General features: G+C 45.4%; 1 protein-coding gene across 1 annotated transcript in view; it reads right to left on the bottom strand.

The window, feature by feature from the left end:
* The window catches only part of slc16a10 (solute carrier family 16 member 10), an 82,732-nt gene extending 71,788 nt beyond the window's left edge, over positions 1-10,944 (bottom strand). The window contains exon 1 of the mRNA XM_073055921.1: positions 10,364-10,944. Coding sequence (XP_072912022.1) covers positions 10,364-10,754 — 391 coding nt within the window. The 5' untranslated portion in view covers positions 10,755-10,944. The remainder of the gene's footprint in view (positions 1-10,363) is intronic.
* Between the last annotated feature and the right edge of the window lie 10,997 nt (positions 10,945-21,941).

The raw sequence follows: 21,941 nt of genomic DNA, 5'->3' as shown, positions 1-21,941 counted from the left end.
GGGCTTGTGCTGGTCTGTAATAATCTCATCGAGTTGCAGCCAATAAATTCTATTCAAAGCTCCAACACAGTTACAATTCCTCTGCCAAAACTTCACCATGTTGAACTCTCTCTCACCCCCTTCCACAGCAGTCCCACAGTCCTGCTTTCCAAGTTCTTCCTCCTGATACATCTGTTTGGCTCCAATGCCAATATCTCCAAGTTGGGACACCAAATCAGGACAGAAGAATTGGTGAGCGTCAAGTGAAATTTCTCCTCTAGTGAATATCAGGAGTTGTTCTTTTATAGCCAGACTTTGAACAGCTGCTAAACCAGGGGTTTCTAATTTTTTTTTTGCCATGGACCAATATACCATTAAGCAAGGGATCTGGAAAGCCCTGTGCTAAACCCTGACACAAGTCCCAATCTATACCCAATCGCCCCAAGGATTTGACTGCACGTTTAATGCAGAAAACCACTTCAGGTTTATTTTTCAACATGATACTTGTAGCCTGGTTGTTGGGGGTGAGTGCTTTGAGGCTTCACAGCTGTGTGACCAATCCAACACCGAAGCACTATCAAAATGAAAGGTTGCGTGCCAATGCGAAGCCAAATCTGAGCTTTGAAAGCAGAGATCTCAAAAAAAAAAGTCATTGCTGCAGTCTGATTCTCAGGGACTCTGCGACTTAGGACAGAATTAACTTCAAAAGTAAAAAGTCATAATCCAAATCAGAAACCTGCTCAAGCATAAAGTGGCCCAGGGGAACCGCCAATCTGTGAGAAAGCCGAATTTTCCACAACCACAACCTGGCAGCAGTGGCAGTGTCAATGAGGATTCAGAGGAGACATACAGCATTACGAAGTGAATTACCCTGACTAGGCAAAATACTGGACTGGCCGACTCCTCCAGAGGAAAGTAAAGCTGACACATTCAGGGGCTGTCGGACCCTGGTCAGTATCCGGGCTCCATCTGAACATAATCCAACATGCTGGCACAAACGGTGAGAATTTTGCGGCCTCAGCTCCCACGGACATTGGTGCAATCTTACTTCAGGTCAGGAGGCTGTGGGTGCTCGCTACCCTCCAGGTTATCTGGTAAATCGCCTCACTGTTTGTGGGAGTTTGCTGCACTTCCTAGGTCAGTGCAGAGTCTTTAAAAGTGTTGGAGTATAGGCTGAAGGGGAGACCTGAGCATGGTGTACTAGATTTGAGGGACATAATTAGGGTTGATAGTGAGAAACTTCACCTCTTCCCCCCTCCCCAACCCCATGGTAGACATGTCTATCACCAGAGAGCATTTTGAAGATTCAGGGAAGAATTTAGGTACTGTTCATGGATGCAGGTGCCACCAAAATTAAGTATCTTGGCACTTGAATTATGAAGGCAGAGCTGGCTGCAAAATAACTTCAGATAAATGGGACTAGTACATGGTTGGTATGGACATGCTGGGGATGAGGAGGCTGAAGATGCATTTCCCTCTGCTATATAACTATTTCATTGTATGTAACGTACTTTGAGAACTGTTTCATGTGAAAACTATTTGTCATCAATCATAGCATCTCTTGACCACTTTTAATTAATACAAATTGAATTTAATGGTTGCATTTTCCAGGAATGTGGGGGCAGCTACCCAGACGGAATACAAGGTGGGAAGCTTTCTCTCCCTCCCTTTTAAATCTACTCATCTTTTCTCTGGTCCTGCTGAAGGGTCTCAGCCCAAAAGGTCGACTACACTGTACATCACCCCACACCCCCTCCCCCACTGAGTTCCTCCAGCATTTTGTGTGTGTTGCTTGAATTTCCAGCATCTGCAGATTTTCTCTTGTTTCTAGTTTGCAGTTACTGACATGATAATTTAAGGTAACAATGATAACCTATAACTTAAATCACAATACAAGACTAAATGGGGGCAAATAGAAATGCAAGTTTTCCATGAAAGGCAAAACACACTAATTAATAATATTAACAAAGTGTTATAAAAATTCTTTGCTTAACTATGTAAATTTAATGATAAAACCAAGCATTCTCTTGGTAACATAAACCTTTCCTTTACATTGTTTAAAACAGATGATTTTTACCTGACTTTTTCTAAACTTGATAAAAGGTCATTGACTGAAAACACACTACTTTTCTCTCTAGCCTTTTAAACATTTCTAGCACTTTGTTTTCATTTCCAGACATTGTATTTGTCATGAACAGGAAATGCCAAAGCACAGAGACCACCAACTAGTTGTAGATTAGTACAGATGGGTACTTTGATGGTTGCTATGGTAATTAGTATTAATTTAAACCAACATTCACTGCATTAATCTATTAAATTAAATTTCATCAACCAATACACAATTCAACTCAATCAGAAATGGATCAATTTTTAAACACTGATTTGATAACTAATTAACAAAACAGAATTGAGATAAAGATGAAGCAACGAATCGCAATTTCAAAACAATATAACCTCAAAAGGGGCATCATGCAAAATGTAAATTCCTCAGTGCCTAGGAAACAATATGTGCAACAATGAAGAATGCTCATCTCCTTGCATGTACCAATGAATGCAGAGTTAGGAGCACAGAACATGTTTACGGCTTCATTTGACCCAACATGTGAAATCTACAACAAAAGAGAATCTAGCATAACCCCAATCACCATCAACTATCAAAAAAACTATGGAAAAGCAATGCAAAGCCATGTGAATTATTCTCAATTCTTCTTATTAATATTATTATTGAGAATTGAGCACATCGATATGAAATGCTGTGCAGGGAAGCAGTACCCCACCTGTGGTGAACTACATATACCTGTCTGGACACGCCCCTCCCCGCTGACTGCTCCTGTGGCTCCTCCCACAGACCGTGGCTCCTCCTACAGACCCCAGTATAAAGGCGATTGGAGCCACAGACCCTTCCTCAGTCTCCAGGATGTTGTGTGGTGGTCACTTGCTGCTTGTGCTTTCTTCCAGCCAATAAAAGCCTACCTTAACCCACGTCTCAGAGTTATTGATGGTGCATCACCATCAAGGGCCCTCACCATCCAGACCACACTCTCCTCTCACTGCTGTCTTCAGGAAGGAGGTACGGGAGTCCCAGAACCCACAGCACCGGGGTCAGGAACAGTTATTAACCTTCAACCATCAGGCTCTTGAACCAGTGGGAATAACGTCACTCATCCAATCACTGAACTGTTCCCTCAAGCTATGGACTCACTTTCAAGGATTCTTCTTCTCGTGATCTCAACATTCACTGCTTACTTATTTTCTTCTTCTTCTTCTGAATTTGCACAATTCGTTGTCTTTTGCACATTGGGTATATCTCTGTCTTGTTGGGTGTGAGCTTTTGCTGATTCTGTTATATTTCTTGGATTTAATGAGTATGCCCACAAGAAAACAAATCTCGGGATGTCATTTGTACTTTGATAATTAATTTTCCTTGAACTTCAATATTGCAACACTGGCTCATCACCATCAGTGAAAACCTGCCAAGATCTACTGGCTAAAAACCAACACAACTCTTCATACACGACAGACATGGTTGCTCCAATTCTATTCCACTAACAAGAAGCACTGAAGTCTTGTAAAGTACAAAGACAGTTCAGTCTGTCTGCCATATGTTAATCCAGCCACTTAAAGCTGATTTCAGTGCGCTACGAGGTACAATTAACTTCACTTCCTGTAACCCTCAGATAGGCAGAATTAGAAATAAAGCAATCTAAGGCCTATTGCTCAAGCAAAATCAGCACAGTGATAAGAATAGCAAGCTAGGAACGTCACCCAAGGGAGTAAGGGGTCAAGGTCATTTTCTTGATGTAGTACTAGAACAGGGAGGACTGCTGACGTTGTGCAGGAATCATCTAGTTGGAGGGTTGAGAGCTTAGTGCAACTGCTCAACTTGTGTTAGTGAGAGCACATGTGGAACTCGCGTTGATCTCCTTATCCAAGGATCTATGGAACTGGATTCAGTTCAGAGAAGGTTCAGGGAGCCAATTCCTGCAATGAAGGGACTGCCTTACAAGGAATGATAAAGCAGCTTGGGCCTCTACTCACTGGAGTTTAATTGCTCTTGATGAAGTACTAGAAACTGTGGTGAGTTGTGGCCGCAGCTTAATCCATTATGAAATAGTCTCCCCTCCACTGACGGTTAACGCTTCTCTCTGCCTTGGGAAAGCAGCCTACATAATCATGGGCTGCTCCTACCCCAGTTATTCTTTCCTCTCCACCTCCCAGCAGAAGATACAAAGCTTGGAAACGTGTCCAGCAATCTCAAGTAAGTAACTTCCTCTGACAAACACACAAAATGCTGCCTGAGCTGCTGTGTGTTGAGTGCTTTGCTCTGATTTCCAGCATCTGCAGATTTTCTCTTGTTTGTACCTTCCCTTTGTCTACCTGGCCTGTTATTTCCAACAAATCTACCTTCCTTGTGGTGTACACACAGCTGGCACTATAGGCTTTCTATTCATCTAACGCTTGCCACCTGTGAGGGCAAGCTGGCATTTTCATGAATACACTTCCTCTCACACCACCCAACAGCCAGTTCAGACAGCTGCTGCTCACTTCACAGACTTCTTCCTCATTGATCGAGAATGCTTTCTGAAAAGCAGCGGTTATCTCATTTTACCATTTCCATTCGATATTCACATGCTCTGTAATTAATAAATACAGGCCAAGGACACCTGTACCTTTAGCTCTTCTCCAAACAACCCAAACATGGATTTCTACAGCAAAGCTTGGATTTAACATGACACAACTGAGTCAACACAGTTGACCAACAGATCTGGGCAGTTAGCTCAAAAATCACATGGCCATATTGACAAATTCCAGCCAAGCTCAAGTTGACGTTAGTATTTTGACTCTGTTCTTATTTTCCACTGTAAAAGAATTTAAAATGTTCACCACACAGCAACACTTGCTTTTATGGTCCCACATTTATAAGTGCTGTCATGAAGTAATGAGACACACAGAAAGCTAATGTTTAAACGAATAAAACATGAGAAACCATTGATATTTTGCATTAAGTTTCCCATCACATAGGTATATTGTTAAAAAAAATGGAAAGACTGGTTTAGATTCAGAGGCAACAGGCTCCCTGTCTGCATCTAAAATATCCCTTAAAAACCGAGTGTTTTATCTTCTGCATTCACAGCCCCTTGTTTGTGTAGAGCCTCTGCATTCTTGAGTCATAGTGGAGGTACTCCAGCATCTAGTCACCAACTTTGGGCAAGGGGTGGTTCTTGGAATATAGCTGGAAATAATGAAAATGGGCTGGGTGTTGGTGTCTACAAGGCAAACTTGATGAGCAAAGGCAAAGGTGATGAGCAGATTGAGAGTGCAGGGAGGGAAAGGACAGGAGACAGCGGAAACAGAGGAAAGAGGGAAATGGTTATTGGAATTTGGAGAAATCAGTGTTAATGCCATCATATTGGAGAGTGGAAAGGCAGAATGAGATGCTGGTCCTCTAAATCTGTGCCCAGCTTCACTTTGGCAGATGGAGGCGGCCCTGGGAAGACATGCATTGTGCAACCAAAGGTCGTATCCAAGATGTGAAATCACTGGCCCATCCTTACCCATTCCCCCAAACCTCAGATACACCCCAATACCATTCCAAATTAAGTTGTCATCTTCCCTTTTAGTTGAGATCTATGCCAGAAAAGTCTATAAATGGCAAAAGATCCTAGCCAATTTAGACATAGTAACACCCATCTAATTAAGTTAGATTCCCCCCCCCCCACCTCACGTCATTGTTAAAATAACAATCATCACAATACGGAGAGAGACATCAAAATTATAGAGGCTTCATGCGTGCAATTAAATGTCAGTGACTTTCAGGAACTTTGATATCTCAAAACCGATGGTAAACAAAATTAGTGAAATACAACCTTTGATGACAACAGTTAAATTATGGCAGTGACATAACCAAAATATTTACACATAACCTATAAAAGATGATATTTAGTTAATCTGATTATCTCAAGCCCAGATTTCAAGGCAAAATAATCAGAATGATTCAGAGAGGGCATTACAGTCAACCCTTCTGTTGAAACCTCTTGGGTTAACAGAAATTTGTCCTCATGGAATTCACAAATCAAGAGCCAAAAATCTGATACACTTAATAAAATTTTCTCTCACCAGATCTATGTGGAAAACAGTAAATAGTGTTTTTTCCTAACTCTCATCTCTTGGATCTCATAGATGAAGCAGCTTCACACTGCAGAATATTATTATTCAGACTGTTTTCAGGAATGCAAACCCTGCTCCTCGTAACACAGGGGCTGCCCGTACCACATTCGGTAACCAACCACGTCAAGACAAATCCTTAACCCCGCCCGGTCCAGTCCGGTCCTGAAAATTAGTTAACCAACTCGGCCCGGCAAATTCATCAACCCACTCGGCTTTGGCGGTTCATGTAAAAATGGTCAGTGATCGCCAAAGTGACAAGTTCCCATATCAAAAAAAAATTATCTGTTGTGGGAGAGACCAGATTCACAACTCAGATCACTTCTGAGGGCCAGTTGCAGGAACACTACACATTTCCAGGGATCAATTCCTAAGCATCCAGCAGGCAGAGCAGTAACATCCTGCCACCCAACTACAGTGCCAATTAACATACAAAGCATAACTACTGCCGATGATTCTATACAGCCCACGTGTGGAACCTCCCTCCCAGTGTGGGCAAAGGCGAGTATCGCCTGTGTATTTGCAGCTCACGGACAAAGAGTGTCGTCACTACCTGTACCAGTCAATGCACCTTCTTATTCAACTCTTATTCTAGGCGTATTCTACACTAGCATGTGAGACTTAAAGCAAAAACTGACACCCACCTACACAAGGTGAACGGGTACTGGACCGTTAGTCTAGACAAAGAAGCAGGTTTTGAAGGGGGGAGAAAAATGAAGCTTAGAGTTTAGAACAGAAACTCCAGTTAAAGTCTCCATCAGATGAAAATAATCAATCAATGTCAAAAATGATCAAATTCCAGAATGACTTACAAGCCAGACTTGGAATGCAAATCAGAGATAGAACATAGATCAGAGGTTCCCAATCTGGGGGAGGGGTGTGGTTCCCAATCTGGGGGAGGGGGGTGGTTCCCAGGAAACCCCTCGTTTACTACAAACCTAGTATTGGCACAGAAAGGGTTAGGAAGCTGCTCTAAATGGACTGTGGACTGGAAAACAAAGGTGAGAATTTCAGTGCAATGCTTCTCTGGGAGTACTGGAAAATCTCGACCAGCAGGCATAGATGGCAAGCAAACCGACTGTAAAGCTTGGAGCCGGTACGAGCAAACACGGAGATCACGATGTTCAGGAGCTAGCACGGGTTTCGGGCTGCAAGGCCGATGAGTGGATTACTATTACGTTTGAACATAAATGGATTTAATATTGCAGTTTCTACTGCACTGGAACTCAGACCGGTCATGCCATACAAACAGTCTGCCATCATGGCTATGGGTCACATATAGAAATGATAGTAGATACAATGACCAAGTTGAAGGGAGTTATGTGACCATGCAGGTAGGGCGTAGATGGGATTAGTCAAAGTTGACATGATCAGCACACGTGTTGTGGGCTGTTTTACGGCAGCAGTTCCACTCAGAACAAACCTGCACAATTTCTCATAAATTCACCCTTTGTCCTCATGTCCAGTAGGACCTGACTAAATAAATATTATCTCAAAGAAAGCACGACAACACCTCTACTTCCTCAGGAGACTGCGGAGGTTCAGCATGTCATCAAAAACCTTTGCAAACTTCCATAGAGGTGTGGTGGAAAGTGAGCTGACAGGTTGCATTTTGGCCTGGTACGGGAATACCAATGCCTTTGAGCAGAAAATCCTACAAAAGGTAGCGGATTCAGCCAACTACATGGAATATTGTCATAGAAAAGCAGGACCCATCATCAAAGATCCTCATCCCAGGTCTTGCTCTCTTCTCACTGCTGCCATCAGGTAGAAGGTACAAGAGCCTCAGGACTCACATCACCAGGTTCAAGAACAGCTACTACCCCTCAACCACCAGGCTCTTGAACAAAAGGAGATAACTACACTCATTTAAGGACTCCTATATTGTTATGTGACAGATGCCATATTATTTCATTCTTGTTATTTATATCTGTATTAGTACAGTTTGCTTACAGTTTACAACTCCTGTTTACTGTCACTATTCTATAAATTATTATTAAATTTAATTTATTTTCTATAAATTTTTTCCATTCCCATGAATGAACAGCAAACTGTAAGAACTTGCAAACATACAACACGGTTAAAATTCCAGAAAGACATTCAGTACTCAAAGGTTGGCACGATGTGCATAAAGCACTGGGCATTTTCTTTAAGGAGCCTGGAAACCCATTGTGATAGTGGGTTTGACAGCAACCAGCACTGCAGTCCCTTCTTGGGACTGCAATCAAAATACAGATGCTGAAAAAATCCTGGGATACAAAAAAAAAAATCAATAAAGTATGCCTGTCTGTCTGAAAATGCTGAAGGCCCTCAGCAGGTCAGACAGCATCTGCAGACACCTTGTCAGAGCACTTCTTTCATCAGAAACGTTAACCCTTCGTGCGGACCCATTCGGCGGCAGTTACGGCTGCAGCTGGTTTCCGATTGGGAAAGCATCGACAGCTCACAGGTTGTTGCTTGCCAAGCGCCAGCTGAGTGTGTTAGAATACCTGGGTAAGTAAGGCCAATTGAATTCCCTTCTTTTTCAGCAACAACACCAAGCAGCCCATGTCCAGACTCCCATTTACCCCATGGTCCCTAAATGCACCCAGCGTTTCATCGAGAAGCCTTGGACTCAGCAGGCTAAGGAAGTGTCTCAGAAAGGCAGGGTCCATTATTGAGGACCTCCGGCACCCAGGACATGCTCCTTTCTCACTGTTACCATCAGGTAGGAAATACAGAAGCCTGAAGGCACACTCTCAGCAACTGAGGAACAGCTTCCTCTCCTCAGCCATCTGATTCCTAAATTGAACCCTTGGACACTCCCCTCACTTTAATTCATTTTTATTTCTCCATTTTGTACAATTATAATCCATTCATTACACATATACTGCAATTTATTATTTTTTTCTCTTCTAGATTATGTATTGCATTGAACTGCTAGGTTACCAAATTTCAGGACAGGTGATAATAAACCTGATTCCGATTCTGGAGTCACCTCCTCCAACTTGAAACTGCTACAGAAAGCTCGTCACTTGTAAAACAGTGATAAGTGGTATCAGTAACTATTCTGAACACATGAGTATTGTCCACAAACCCAAACTCCAAATTGGCAGCACTGGCATCATGGTGGATACCCAATTACACACATACCATGTGGGATATGATGCAATTTATACCTCAGGATTACAAGCACACTGCAGAACTACCGTATTTTCAAGGCAAAGGGATGATCACTATTTTGGGATGGGTCAAGACCCCCTGCATCAGCCAACTGACCGTCCCTTCTGCTGCCATTGATGTCGCCCGACCCAGTGAATTCCTGCACCGCTCATGTCTCCGATCCAGATTCTCGCTTCAGTACAGGCACCAGAGAGTGCAAATGAGGTGGCCAAAGGTACTGAGAATCATAATGTTTCTATGACTATAGTCACATCTATTAAATAGCCCCACGGTGTTAACACAGTGTTCACTGTGTGACTGCCAATGCTGGATCACACATTTGAATCATTCATCAGCACCACAATCTGTTTTCTTACACGTCACACGTTTCAAAGAATTAGTGCTTTCCTCTCCAATTCTGTTCAATACAGGTGACAAGGGAACCCGTCCCAGCGGTTTCTTTCTCAGATGCTGCAATTATACCAACCCGAAATACTCAGAATACAAACTACAATCCTACTGATTAGTTATGTGCTCTACCGGTGTCTGCGAAGCTCCAAACCATTAACATGTTTAAATATATGGACTAATGTCAATATTTTCACCGATAATGTAATGCTGGCAAGGTAAATCATTGGTTGATTATCTCAATTATGAAAGCAACGGTCCTGAAATAACAGATTTGTCTTGGACAAGAATTTAGCACATTAACTTTGAACGTAACAGCAACCTTAGGGGATTTGGGAGAGGTGGCACACTCCCCTGGCACGCGAACTCATGCCATACGCTCGCCCCTTAAGCGGGCGCACTCCCCGTCCACTCCACAAGCAACGAGTGCCCTGACGGGGAGGACGATCATAAGCGAGCCAAGAACTTTGCAAAAGGCACCGGCACATCGGACAGGCCAGCAGGTACAAGCGCATGACCCGTATGACAGGAACAGCGAACCACCCCCCACCCCCCCATGAAGTTTCACGGCATATGCCCGGGATATTAAACCTAATTCTGGGTCTGAAACGTACGCTCGCCGCACAGCAGCGGGCTGGGTTATAGTGTACAAGAGCAGCTCGTCTCTTACCTGTCTTAAACTGCAGATGTTTGTCTTCTGTGCCCCCGAAATTTTCCAGCAGGGACAAATACAGTAGCCCGAAAGAGTTCTGGATGCCAAAGACCGAGCCGTTACACCACATGGACGCCAACATCACCACCCAGCCCCAGCCCCCCTCGGGAGGGTCGACCTGTTCGGGCGCCGTCCCCGGGTCGGGGGTAGAAGGAGGCCCACCGCCGGGATCATGGTTATGGGTGGTCTCTCCCCCTGCCAGACGCAGCTGGATCTCCGAGTTCGCTCCCACCTCGCCATTCAGCGCCTCCTTGCTCTCTGTCAGAGGCTGACGGGCCGGTTCGCCGTCCCTCGCCTCCTCTTTCCCCTGCCCCTGACCCCCAGCTCCCGACTCCAGACTCTCGCTCATATCTCAGCCGCGGGTCAGGACCATCCGCGCACCGCCAGCCGCGACAAGCGCTCTGAACCCTGCCTGGCCCCTGTGTCAGCGCGGCAGAACTCTCCTCCGTCCGCTGGCTTCCCAGCCCTGGCCCTGATTGTCCCTTGACAATCAGACACTTCCTCCGGGCACGAGTCGCTGCCTCAGTCTTTTAAATCGTGACAGACTGGACCCGCCCTTCGCCGGCGCCCACCGCTCATTAAGGCAAACGCTGCAAGTCGGACCTCTGCCATTGGCTGCCGTAACTGTCTATCGACTGCTGGTGTTGGATGACTGTATTGCTGGTGGGGGGTGAAACGGAGCGAGGGGAAGGGAGAGGGGGGTGAAGAACATTGGGTTGGGGGAGGCTGGAACGCGGCTGGGAATTTGAAGGGAGCAACGTGTAAGGGGGTGGGTTGGCAAGCGAAGTGGGATTAATGGGGGTGTCAGTGACATCTTTTGGTCAGGGGCGCGGGAGTGAACTCAATGGCTTGACCACAAGGCCTGCCCGCACAGCGGGATCGGGCTGCAGGATGGAAGCCGCAGCTTTCTGCCCCGCTTATCATTCATTGTCACTGGATTACTGCAAACCGGCTCCATTTCCACATATCCTTCCACCTCCTTTTGCGAGCTTTAAAGATTTACAGATGTCTGAAATACATCTCATGGAAATGTTCGTTTGATGAACTTCAATTTAAAATAAATTACCAAAAAAAAAATGAAAATCGTAATGTTGAATTTATTGCCTTAGGGCAGGTACTTCGATTGATGTTTACACAGGGAGCGCAGTAGGTGAAGTGGATAGAAGGACTGATATTAATCAAGGCTCCGCAGTCAGCTCGCCTGCTCCTCGTTTAGAAAGCTCTATGATCTCAGCGAGCAGATGCAGGCTTCAGTTTAACACTTCGTCCAAAAGGTGGCATCTTCTGATAGCTAGTGATCATTCTGCAACCTGAGGCGCACTGGCAGAGCAAAAAAGGAGTTAGTAGTGGAGATTTTTTTAAAATGCCCTACTGTAATCCTGTCCTCTTCTCCACTGTTCGCCTCTCCTCTGTCTCCAATTTGCGTCAACCTGTTGACGGGGTAAATTCAGCAACGAACTCTTTCCTTTCCCATGCTACGCCTGTCATAACTACACGTGATCCTGGCGTGATGAGTTATCACTGATATAACTATAAAGTGGTTATCAATACCGCCTCCATATAGCCCCAACCCAGATCCCCCTGCCCCACCTGTTAACTAGAGAAGTGTTAGATGGAGATGGACTTAGATTGCAGATCAATCATGAACTCATCGAACGACAGAAAAGTGGTGGTGGTGGTGAGGGGGGTTAAATACCTAGTCCTGTTCCTACCACCTACTGAAAGAAAATTCTAAGTGGTTTTCCTTTCACTTAGTTCGACTTCCAGATTGTCGCTCAGAATGTCAGACGTTATTCTCTCTCCCTAAACTGGCCCTGAAGCCATTGTGACGGGACTGGAGTCACCCCCAGGTCACAGCAGGAAAGAATGTTCTTGCCTGTAGGACAATAGTGAACTGTGGGTTCGTACAATAATCCAGTAATTTTACAGTTATTGTCAGAGGAGAAGGCTACTTTTGCTTAGGCAAGCTTGAAATATTTCTTCCCTTCTATTGCCCTCAGTTGAATGGTGGGATTTGAATCATTATTATGGATTCATGGTCCAGACCTCCAGCTTAGTCTAAAAACCTCTGCAACAGCATCTGGCCTTGTGCAAATGTCCTGGTTTTTTTTTCAAAATGTAGAGCCACCCCACTTGCTTTCCTTTGGTGTTGTTTTTAGTCTTGGGAGTGACTTTGGTCTTTGGGAGGGAAGGGTTAAATTGATCCTGGAGTAGGTTAAAAGAGTGACAAGACATTGTGGGCCGAAGGGCCTGTACTGTGCTATACTGTTCTATGTTTTATGATATATTGATTCCCTTGATTCTAGATTGACTGGCTTTGACATTAAAGTCATTAAAATGGTTCAAGTTCTCCCTCTTGTAGGACAGCGTCTTATCCTGATTTATTTGCTAAAGCTACTCTCTAAAACTGTTCCACAAATATCAGATCATGACTCTACTGTTAATCTATTTGCTAACTAAAGGAAGTATTTAACTGAATATCTATTGACTATGTAGGTATTTATTGAGATACAGCGTGGAAAGGCCCTTCTGGCTCTTTGAGCTGTGCTGATCCAGCAACCCCCAATTCAACCCTAGCCTAAAGATGGGACAACTTACAATGAACCTACTAACCAGTACATTTTTGGACTGTGGGAGGAAACCAGAACACTTGGAGAAAACCTACACATTCCACAGGGAGGACATACAAACTCCTTACAGAGGACACCAGATCTGAACTCTGAACTATGACCCAAGCGGTAATAGTCTTGGACTAACCACTATGCTACTATGATGCCCACCGGGAGTCGGGATTGTTCTGGCATGGATAAAGGATACGTATTAATTAAACGAGAACCAGTCTTTAGGAAATAAAACCTGCTCACAATTTAACTTCAACAGATAGTCTGAGGCTATTGAAACCAATTATTTGGTGTGGGTTATTCTGATTCTCTACCGATGGGGAAGACAATGGAGGACCTTCATGCTAACTGGTGACCACTGAAACTTTCAGAGGGAGCTCAGGGAAGGCATTAAGTGGACATTTCTTTAATTAGCACATCATTACAGCACAGATCAGAACATGTCTGTTTGATCACTTTTACAATATGGCCACACGTATATTCAGGAAACTATCCCTCAACGCAATAACAAAGGAGGTATAATTTGGGTGACCGGAGTTTGTACTTAGATGTTCCCAGATCAGTATTTAAATATAAGATATTTTTAAATTTATTCTGAGATACAACACAGGCCGAACCTGCAGCCCCCATTTACACCAAGTGACAAATTAACCCGTTAACCACACACCTTTCACTTTCCACTTTCCGCCCAGGAGTTGCTTCCTACATGACTCCCTTGTCCACTTGTCCCTCCCCACTGATCTCCCGCCTGGCACTTGCCATTGCAAGCGGTACAAGTACCACCCCTGCCCCCTACACTCCTCCCTCACCACCATTCAGGGCCCCAAACAGTCCTTCCAGGTGAGGCGACACTTCAACTGCTAGTCTACTGTTGGGATCATACCCCGTCCAGTGCTCCCAGTGTGGCCTCCTGTATATCGATGAGACCCAGCGTAAATTGGGAGACCGCTTCGCGGTGCGCCTATGCTCTGTCTGCCACATAAAACAGGGTTTCCCAGTGGCCAATTCTACCTCCGTCTCCCACTCTGACGTGTCAGTCCATGCCAGGATGAGTCCACGCTCAGACTGGAGGAGTGACACCTTATATCCGTCTCAGTAGCCTCCAACCTGATGGCATAAACATCGATTTCTCTACTTCCGGTAATTGAGGGCACCCCTCCCACACCATTCCCCATTCTCGCTTCCCTCTCTCACTTCCCTTCTGACCAGCCCATTACCACCTCCTGGTGCTCCTCCCCCCTCCTTTTCTTCCCCGGTCTCCTACCCTCTCCTATGATTCCCTCTTCTCCAGCCCTTTATCTCTTTCATCCATTAACTTCCCAACTCTTCACTTCACCCCTTCCCCCTCCTAGCTTCACCTATCACCTGCCATCTTGTACTTCCTCCTCCCCTCCCCTACCTTCTCATTCTGACTTCTCCTCTTCCTTTCCAATCCTGATGAAGAGTTTTGGCCTGAAACGTCGACTGTTAACTCTTTTCCATAGATGCTGCCTGGCCTGCTGAGTTCCTGCAGCACGTTGTACATGTTGCTTTGGATTTCCAGCATCTGCAGATTTTCTTGTGTTTGTAACACACCAGCCCATACATCTTTGCAATGTGTGAGGAAACCAGATCACTCAGAGCCATATTGTGCCATATTGGCACAAAGTGAACATACAATCTTCGTGAAGACCAGATGCGAAACGGGACCCAGGTTGCTGCCGCTGTAATAGCATTACCCTGACCCCTGACCCACCCAGGCTACCCTGCCAACCAATATTCAAAGTAATTCTGCTAGGTGGAATGTGTTACCATTGTAAATACATAATTCTGCAAAGTTACCTGTCTAGACTCAAAATCTAAAAATAGGCAATTATTGTAGTTATTAATTTATTGTTGTCATTATGTTTAAAAAGTCTAAAGCATTACTTAGAGGAAGAAACGGATTCTCCACAGAAGATCGGGTTTGAATAAAAAAGTTTATGTCTCTGAATCCATGGATGGAATTAGAGATATTTTATATTGCCAAATCTATCAAGAAGGACAAGAGCATAAGAGAGTTGAGGCACCCCACAGAAAATGCCCCTTTATGGATGATGTCACCATCTTCTGTTCATATCTACGATCAATTGCAGATCGATCAGCATCTGTGGTCAGTTCGATTTGGGATCAGAGGAGAGAGTCAACTGTTGTGAGAGTGAGGCCTTGGTCTTCGACAACTACCGAATATTGAATGGACATCAGGAGGAATTTCTTTAGAGAGAGGGTGATGAATCTGTGGAATTAATTGCTGCAGACGTTTGTGGAGGCGAAGTCGTGTAAAGCAGACGTTGCTCAACATCATCATTACGTGCTGTGCCGTATGACATGGACAAATATTATCCACCACCATCATTGATCTCGACCAGATTTTCTACAGAAGTGGTTTGCCATTGCCTTCTTCTGGCCGGTGTCTTTACAATCGGGTGACCCAACTACTATCAGTACTCTTCAGAGATTGTCAGTGATCGCATAACCAGAACTTGTGACGTGCACCAGCTTCTCATATGACCATCCACCACCTGCTCCCGTGGCATCACGTGACCCTGATCAGGGGGCTAAGCAGGTCCTACACCTTGCCCAAGGGTGACCAGCAGGCTAGCAGAGGGAAGGAGCACCTTATACCTCCTTTAGCAGAGACATGTTTTCACCCCCTGATGAATAGTTTCTTGATCACTATCGCTGTCAAAAGTTAAAAGGGAGAAGGCAGGAGATTGGAGTTAAGTGGGAAAATAAATCAGTCACAATCGAATGATAAAATAAGCTCGATGGGCCAAATGGTGTAATTCTGCTACTATGCCTTATGGTCAACGAGCACCAAAACCTCTCTTGTCTGGTGGTAAGAGGGGCCCTCACAGTCAGATCCTTCCTGAATGGACAGAATCTCAACCACAGCGTGCAATGACCCTGACAGCTGCAGTGGGAGAGACAGTCATCCACGTCTTTGCAGACTATGGATTTGCAAAGATGGAGAAGGTTGCGAGGGTCCCAGTTCATGGTCAGCAGCTGTGCACCAGTGCATTTCTGATCTACGGGATGTTCCCAGGGCCACACACTGAGATGCTCAGACCTCGGAGCAGCGGGAGAACAGGAAACAATAGAAATTGCAGGTATTGAGAAGAAAATACTGAAGCCAGTTCAGTGAGATTATACGGAGGTGTGAAGCTCCTTTGTAACCAGCATAAAATGTCGAGGATTGAGGAAGCAACACTGCTGATCAGAGAGAACCAGAGAGACAAAAGGTAATTCCTCACCCCCGCTTCCCCCAGCTGGTGACCAAAAAAGGTAAGGGAGCTGCCTGAAAAGGCAGGATTCTCTCCCAGCTCGTAGGCGGTGCTATGACCTGGGTTAGCGTGCAGAACCAGTGGGTCGCCATGGAAATACTGGACTCAAGTTAATGGCTCAGAAAATACTGGCGGAATTCAGCAGCTCAGGTAGCATCTGTGGAGGGGAATTAAACAGTCACAGTTCAAGCTGAGACCCTTTATCAGGTGATGAGTTTGCTTGGAGAGTATAGGATCGAAGGCCCTTATGTAATCAATAAATGATCGGGTAGCATGCAACGCACACAAAATGCTGGAGGAATTCAGCAGGCCAGGAAACATCTATGGAAAGGAGGACAGTCGTGTTTTGTGCCGAAACTCTTCAGCAGTCCTGACAAGAAAATCATCTTGTTGGAGCTCACAGTACCGTGGGAGGAAGGATGCGAGGCTCACGAGAGGAAGGTCCTGAAGTACCAGTCCTTAGTCCAGGAGTGCAGGGACAAAGGATGGCGGACGTGGCTATTCCCTGTGGAGATTGGCTACAGTGGGTTCCCGGGTAGGTCAGCATGGAGGTTGCTGTCTGCGCTGGGCCTTGATGAAAAGAGCAAGAACCAAGCAGCTCGCAGAGTGGGGGTGGAAGCAGAAAGGGTCTTGACGTTTATGGAGCAGGTGAGAGGAGTTGAGCTGGAAATCAGGAACAGATGGGCAGTGACTTGATCACCACTGCTGACCTGCCAACTAGAGAGTGTAGTGGTTAAAGGTCAAAACACTCTGTGAAGGTTGGGCAGCACCTGATGACATCTACTCCTGGCCAAAAGCTATGGTTACCTCACCAGGTAACTGCAGAGAGTACCCCAGTGTAAGGAGTTTGTAAGTTCACCCCGTGACCATGTGTACTTCCTCTGGGTGCTCCAGTTTCCTCCCACAGTCCAAAGATGTACGGGTTAGGGTCAGTAAGTTACATGCATGCTACATTGACACCTGAATCGTGGCAACACTTGCGGTCTTCCCCCTGCACATACTCAGTTTGCGTTGGTCGTTGACGTGTGACCAAAAAAAGCTCTTGTTTCATCTTTAGCCTACGGTTTACTGTTCACGTACAACAGAGATGTGCATAGGGCCAGAGAGATGGTTTCCACTGCTGACCCGTTTCACTGGTGGGCGAATTGCAGTGAGTCAAGGTTGTCTGGAAGACTGGGCTGATGTGTGTCATGAGCAGCTTCTCGAAGTGCCTCACATCAGTAGATGTCTGAGCCACCAGGCAGTCGTAATCAAGGAACATTAACTTAATTTTCTTAGGCACCAGGTGGCAGGGTGAAGATAAGTCTCTATCAAAGGGGGTGTAAGGCATTCCTTCCCTCTGCTAGCCTGCAGGTCACCCCTGGGCAAGGTGTAACACCTGCTTAGCCACTCAAGCGGGGTCACGTGGTGGATGGTGCACATCACAAGCCCTGGTTATGTGACCACTGACACCAGGCAGACAATCTCCGAAGAGTATTGATAATGGCTGGGGTCACCCGTCTTGTAAAATCACTGCCCAGAAGAAAGCAATGGCCACTGTAGAAAAATCTGCCAAGAGCAATCATAGTCATGGGACCACAATCATCTACGTCAAACGACACAGCATATGACGATGTTGCTGACCAGAATGATAGTAAACATGGAACAATATAAGGAAGGAAAAGACCCCACCCCCGGTCCATGATATTGTCCAAACTAATACAATTAGTAATCAAATGCACATGGAGTTTGATTACTAATAATGTAACAACATTAGCTCCTCACCAGCCCTCCAGGAGGTTAGAGAGGACCTGCAGAAATAGGTGAAGGCCACAGCACTCTCATATCTTGCCTCTCCCAATATCCCACTAAGCTCTCGGGACTTATCTGCCTTAAAGATCTTTTTTAGAGACCCAACACTACCTCCTTTATCTAACATATCCTAGCGTATTAGTATGCTCCACACTGATTTTCCTAACTACATCATCCACCTCCAAGCATTTGTTCACCCTTCATCTTTAACTACTCCTACCCTTGTCCCATTTATCCTCTTGCCCTTAATGTGTGTATAGAATGCCTGGGATTCCTACTTACCTCTTTTCATGGCCCTTACTGACTTTCCTAATTCCTTTCTTAAATTATAATTTCTTTATAATCCTCAAGGGCTCTGTTTGATTGTACTTCCTCAACCTTACATACGCTTTCTTTTTCTTCTTGATGAAATTCACATCTCTCAATTGGTTTCAATAGGTACGTTTAATGTCAGGGCAATGTGTACAATGTAATTCGTGAAGTTCTTTTTCTTCGCGACCATCCAAGGTTCCCTAACCGTGCCATTCTCATTATTCTTTCTTACTGGAACATTCCCATCCTGTACTCTGTGCACTTCCCACCCTCCAAGTGCCAGATGTGGACTTGCCCAAACACAGCTGCTCCTGATTAACTCTCCCTAGTTCCTGCTTAATACTCACGTCATTTGTCTTATTCCAGTTTCATACTCCACCACAAGGTCTGTACTTATCCTTATCTAAAGCTGTCTTAAAAAATAAGCAGCTATAATCGCTATTCCCTGACTGTTCTCTCACTGAAAGGCCAGGTTCCTTACCCAACACCAGATCAAGCCTGCCCTTCCTCCTTTCTGACCGTCTACATATTGATTTAAAAATGCTTCCCAGATGCTCCTGACAAATTCTGCCCCATTAAAATTCTTGCACTCAGGAGGTGTCAGTCCATATTAGGGAAATTGAAGTCACCGTTACCAAAACCTTTTGTTTAACACCTTTTCCTAACTGCCTCAGATCGGCTCCTCATTTCCCGCTGGCTATTGGCGGGTATGTACTATAATCCCATTGGACTAAATGCATCTTCCTTATTTTTGAGTTCTACCCTGAAAGGTTCAGTGGGTGAGCCCATCATTATTATCCCCACTGAGTGCAGTTATGTTGCCACTGATTGATAGTACAACTCCCCACTCCCCATTTTACATCTTTCTCTATCTTTCCTAAAATTTTGAAACCCTGGAACATTTCTGTCCCTCTCTAAAACAAGTCAAGACCACAACATCATAGTTCAATGTACTGATCACCTTTACCCATAACACTCCTAACACTAAAGTACAGACACTTCAATCCATCCATTCTATTGCTCCTGTCTGATATTTTTTGTCATGACGTTCACCATCCTCTCAACCCCCCACTCGGTGCTGTGGTTCCCATCCCCTTACCAAACTAACTAAAACCTTCCTGAGCAGCACAAATGAGCCTCCCAGCCAAGATAAAGGTGCATCCCATCTCTCTTATACAAGTCACTCCTGCCGCGGAGAGCATTCTGACAGGCCGCATCACGGTCTGGTACAGGGGCGGAGGGGCTACTGCACAGGATCAGGGTAAGCTGCAGAGAGTTGTAAACTTCACTCAGTGGGCTCTAGCCTCCGTAGTATCCAGGACATCTTCAAGGAGCGTTGCCCCAAAAAGGCAACATCCATCATGCTTGTTCTCATCGCTACCGTTAGCAAAGAGGTACAGAAGCCTGAAGTCACACAATCAGCAATTCAGGAACAGCTTCTTCCCCTCGGCAACCTGATTTCTGAATGACATTGAACACTGCCTCACAACTTTTTTATTTCTATTTTTGCACGACTTATTTAATCGAAGTATTTTAACTATTACCTATATATTTACTGTAATCTGCATTATTTCTATTATCATGTATTGCATTGCACCGCTGTCACAAAAGAGAACAAATTTCACAACATACGCAGTGATATTAAACCTGAATCTGATTCAGAAGCGCTTTCGATGATCCAAGAACTTGAAACACTGCCCCCCCCCCACCCCCGCATCAGAGGAATTACGAGAGGTGAAAGCTGGCAAGCCCAGTACTTCACCACTGAATCGTCTTCCGATTCACGGTCCATGCCATGGAACAGGATGTCACACGCTCGTGCTTCTTCCTCAAAAGGTTCACAAGGTGATCCACGGTCTTAAGGAAGAGGACAGCTCAGTAGCATCCTCAGAGACAGACATTTGAGGATCTTTAAGTACGTTAATGCTAATCTGATGACAGAAAGGCCTCAGACAACACAGCCTCCCAGAACATCCTGTCGTCTATCACACAGGTGTTAGACAACAGCAAGTGGAAGAGTTTGGACCAGCCACTGGCCCCCGGAGGAACCGACAGGCTCCATCCATTCCTCTAACTGAAGTAAAACTCCTGGATGCATCAGCTTTTTTGCTGAATTGCACTTGGCTCTGCGGGACAGGATGGACCGTCAAGTTTTCAATGCTATGCTGCAAGCTGGCAGCATTTTCAACTCCATGAGAAAGGGCACACTTGCCCTCGTCTGCAGCAGAAGGGGAAAAGGGATGTCATCAAGAATTGGAGACCTATTTTGCTCTTGAATATTACCATAGACCATAAGACATAGGCCATTTGGCCCATCAAGTCTGCTTCACTGTTCAATCATGGCTGGTCTTTTTTTCTGCTCCTCAGTTCCACTCCACGGCTTTCTCTCCATAACCTTTGATGCCGTGTCCAATCAAGAACCTATCGACCTCTGCCTTAAATACACCCAACGACCTGGCCTCCACAGCTGCCTGTGGTAATCAATTCCACAAACTCACTGCCCTCTGGCTGAAGAAATTTCTCCACATCTCTGTTTTGAAAGGGCGCCCCTCTATCCTGAGGCTGTGCCCTCTTGTCCTAGACTCTCCCACCATGGGAAACTTATCTTCCACATCTACTCTGTCTAGCTCTTTCAACATCCTTCTAAATTCCACTGAGTACAGACCCAGAGCATCAAACGCTCCTGGTATGAAAACCCTTTCATTCACAGAATTGATTGTGGACCATAAGATCGTGTCCAAGGCCATCGCCAACATAGTCGGGTCTGTTCTGGAACAAGAGATCTATCTGGACCAAACCTGTGCTGCACCTGCCAGCAAGATCTTTGACAGCCTTGTGCTGCTGAAAGACAGCATCTTCTACGTGCAGGACAGGGGAGGTGGACGCCTGCCTGGTCAGCTTGCACCAGGAGAAAGCCTTTGACAGGATATCACACATGTGCACAATGAACACACTGTCCAAAATGGCCTTTGAGGAGAGAATTTGGAATTGGATCCAACTGTTATACACGGACATCTGGGTACAGTATTTGGGATAGCTTCCCTCTCAAGTCAGGAGTCACTCTCCCGTGTCTGGTTTGTGTGTTGTATCGAACCCTTTGTTGAAGCCATCAGGAAGGATAGGAGACAAAGAGGTTGATGCTGCTGGGCAGAGGAGGGGTCTGAGAGAATACCTCCCAGTACCTGGACAACATCACCGTCTTCTGCTCAGATCGGAAGTCAGTTCGTAGATTGATCAGCAGGTGACCAGTTTGAGTTGGCATCAGGGGCCGGGGTTGACCACATGAAGGTCGAGGCCGTGCTCTTCAGCAACTGGCCCGACCGATCCACTGTCCCCTTCACCATCAGGCCTGATTATGTGAAAGTGCTGGGGATCTGGGTCAGAGGGGCTGAGGCCTGCAACAAGAATTGGCTGGAGTGGACTGGGAAGGTAAAACAGAAATCGGGACTGTGGGGAGAAGTCTCCCTCTCAATAACGGGGAAGAACCTGGTCATCAGGTGTGTGGTGTGG

Source organism: Hemitrygon akajei, chromosome 9 (assembly GCF_048418815.1).
Source record: "Hemitrygon akajei chromosome 9, sHemAka1.3, whole genome shotgun sequence".
Taxonomy (NCBI): Eukaryota; Metazoa; Chordata; class Chondrichthyes; order Myliobatiformes; family Dasyatidae; genus Hemitrygon; species Hemitrygon akajei.
This window is presented reverse-complemented; position numbering and strand designations above follow the sequence as displayed.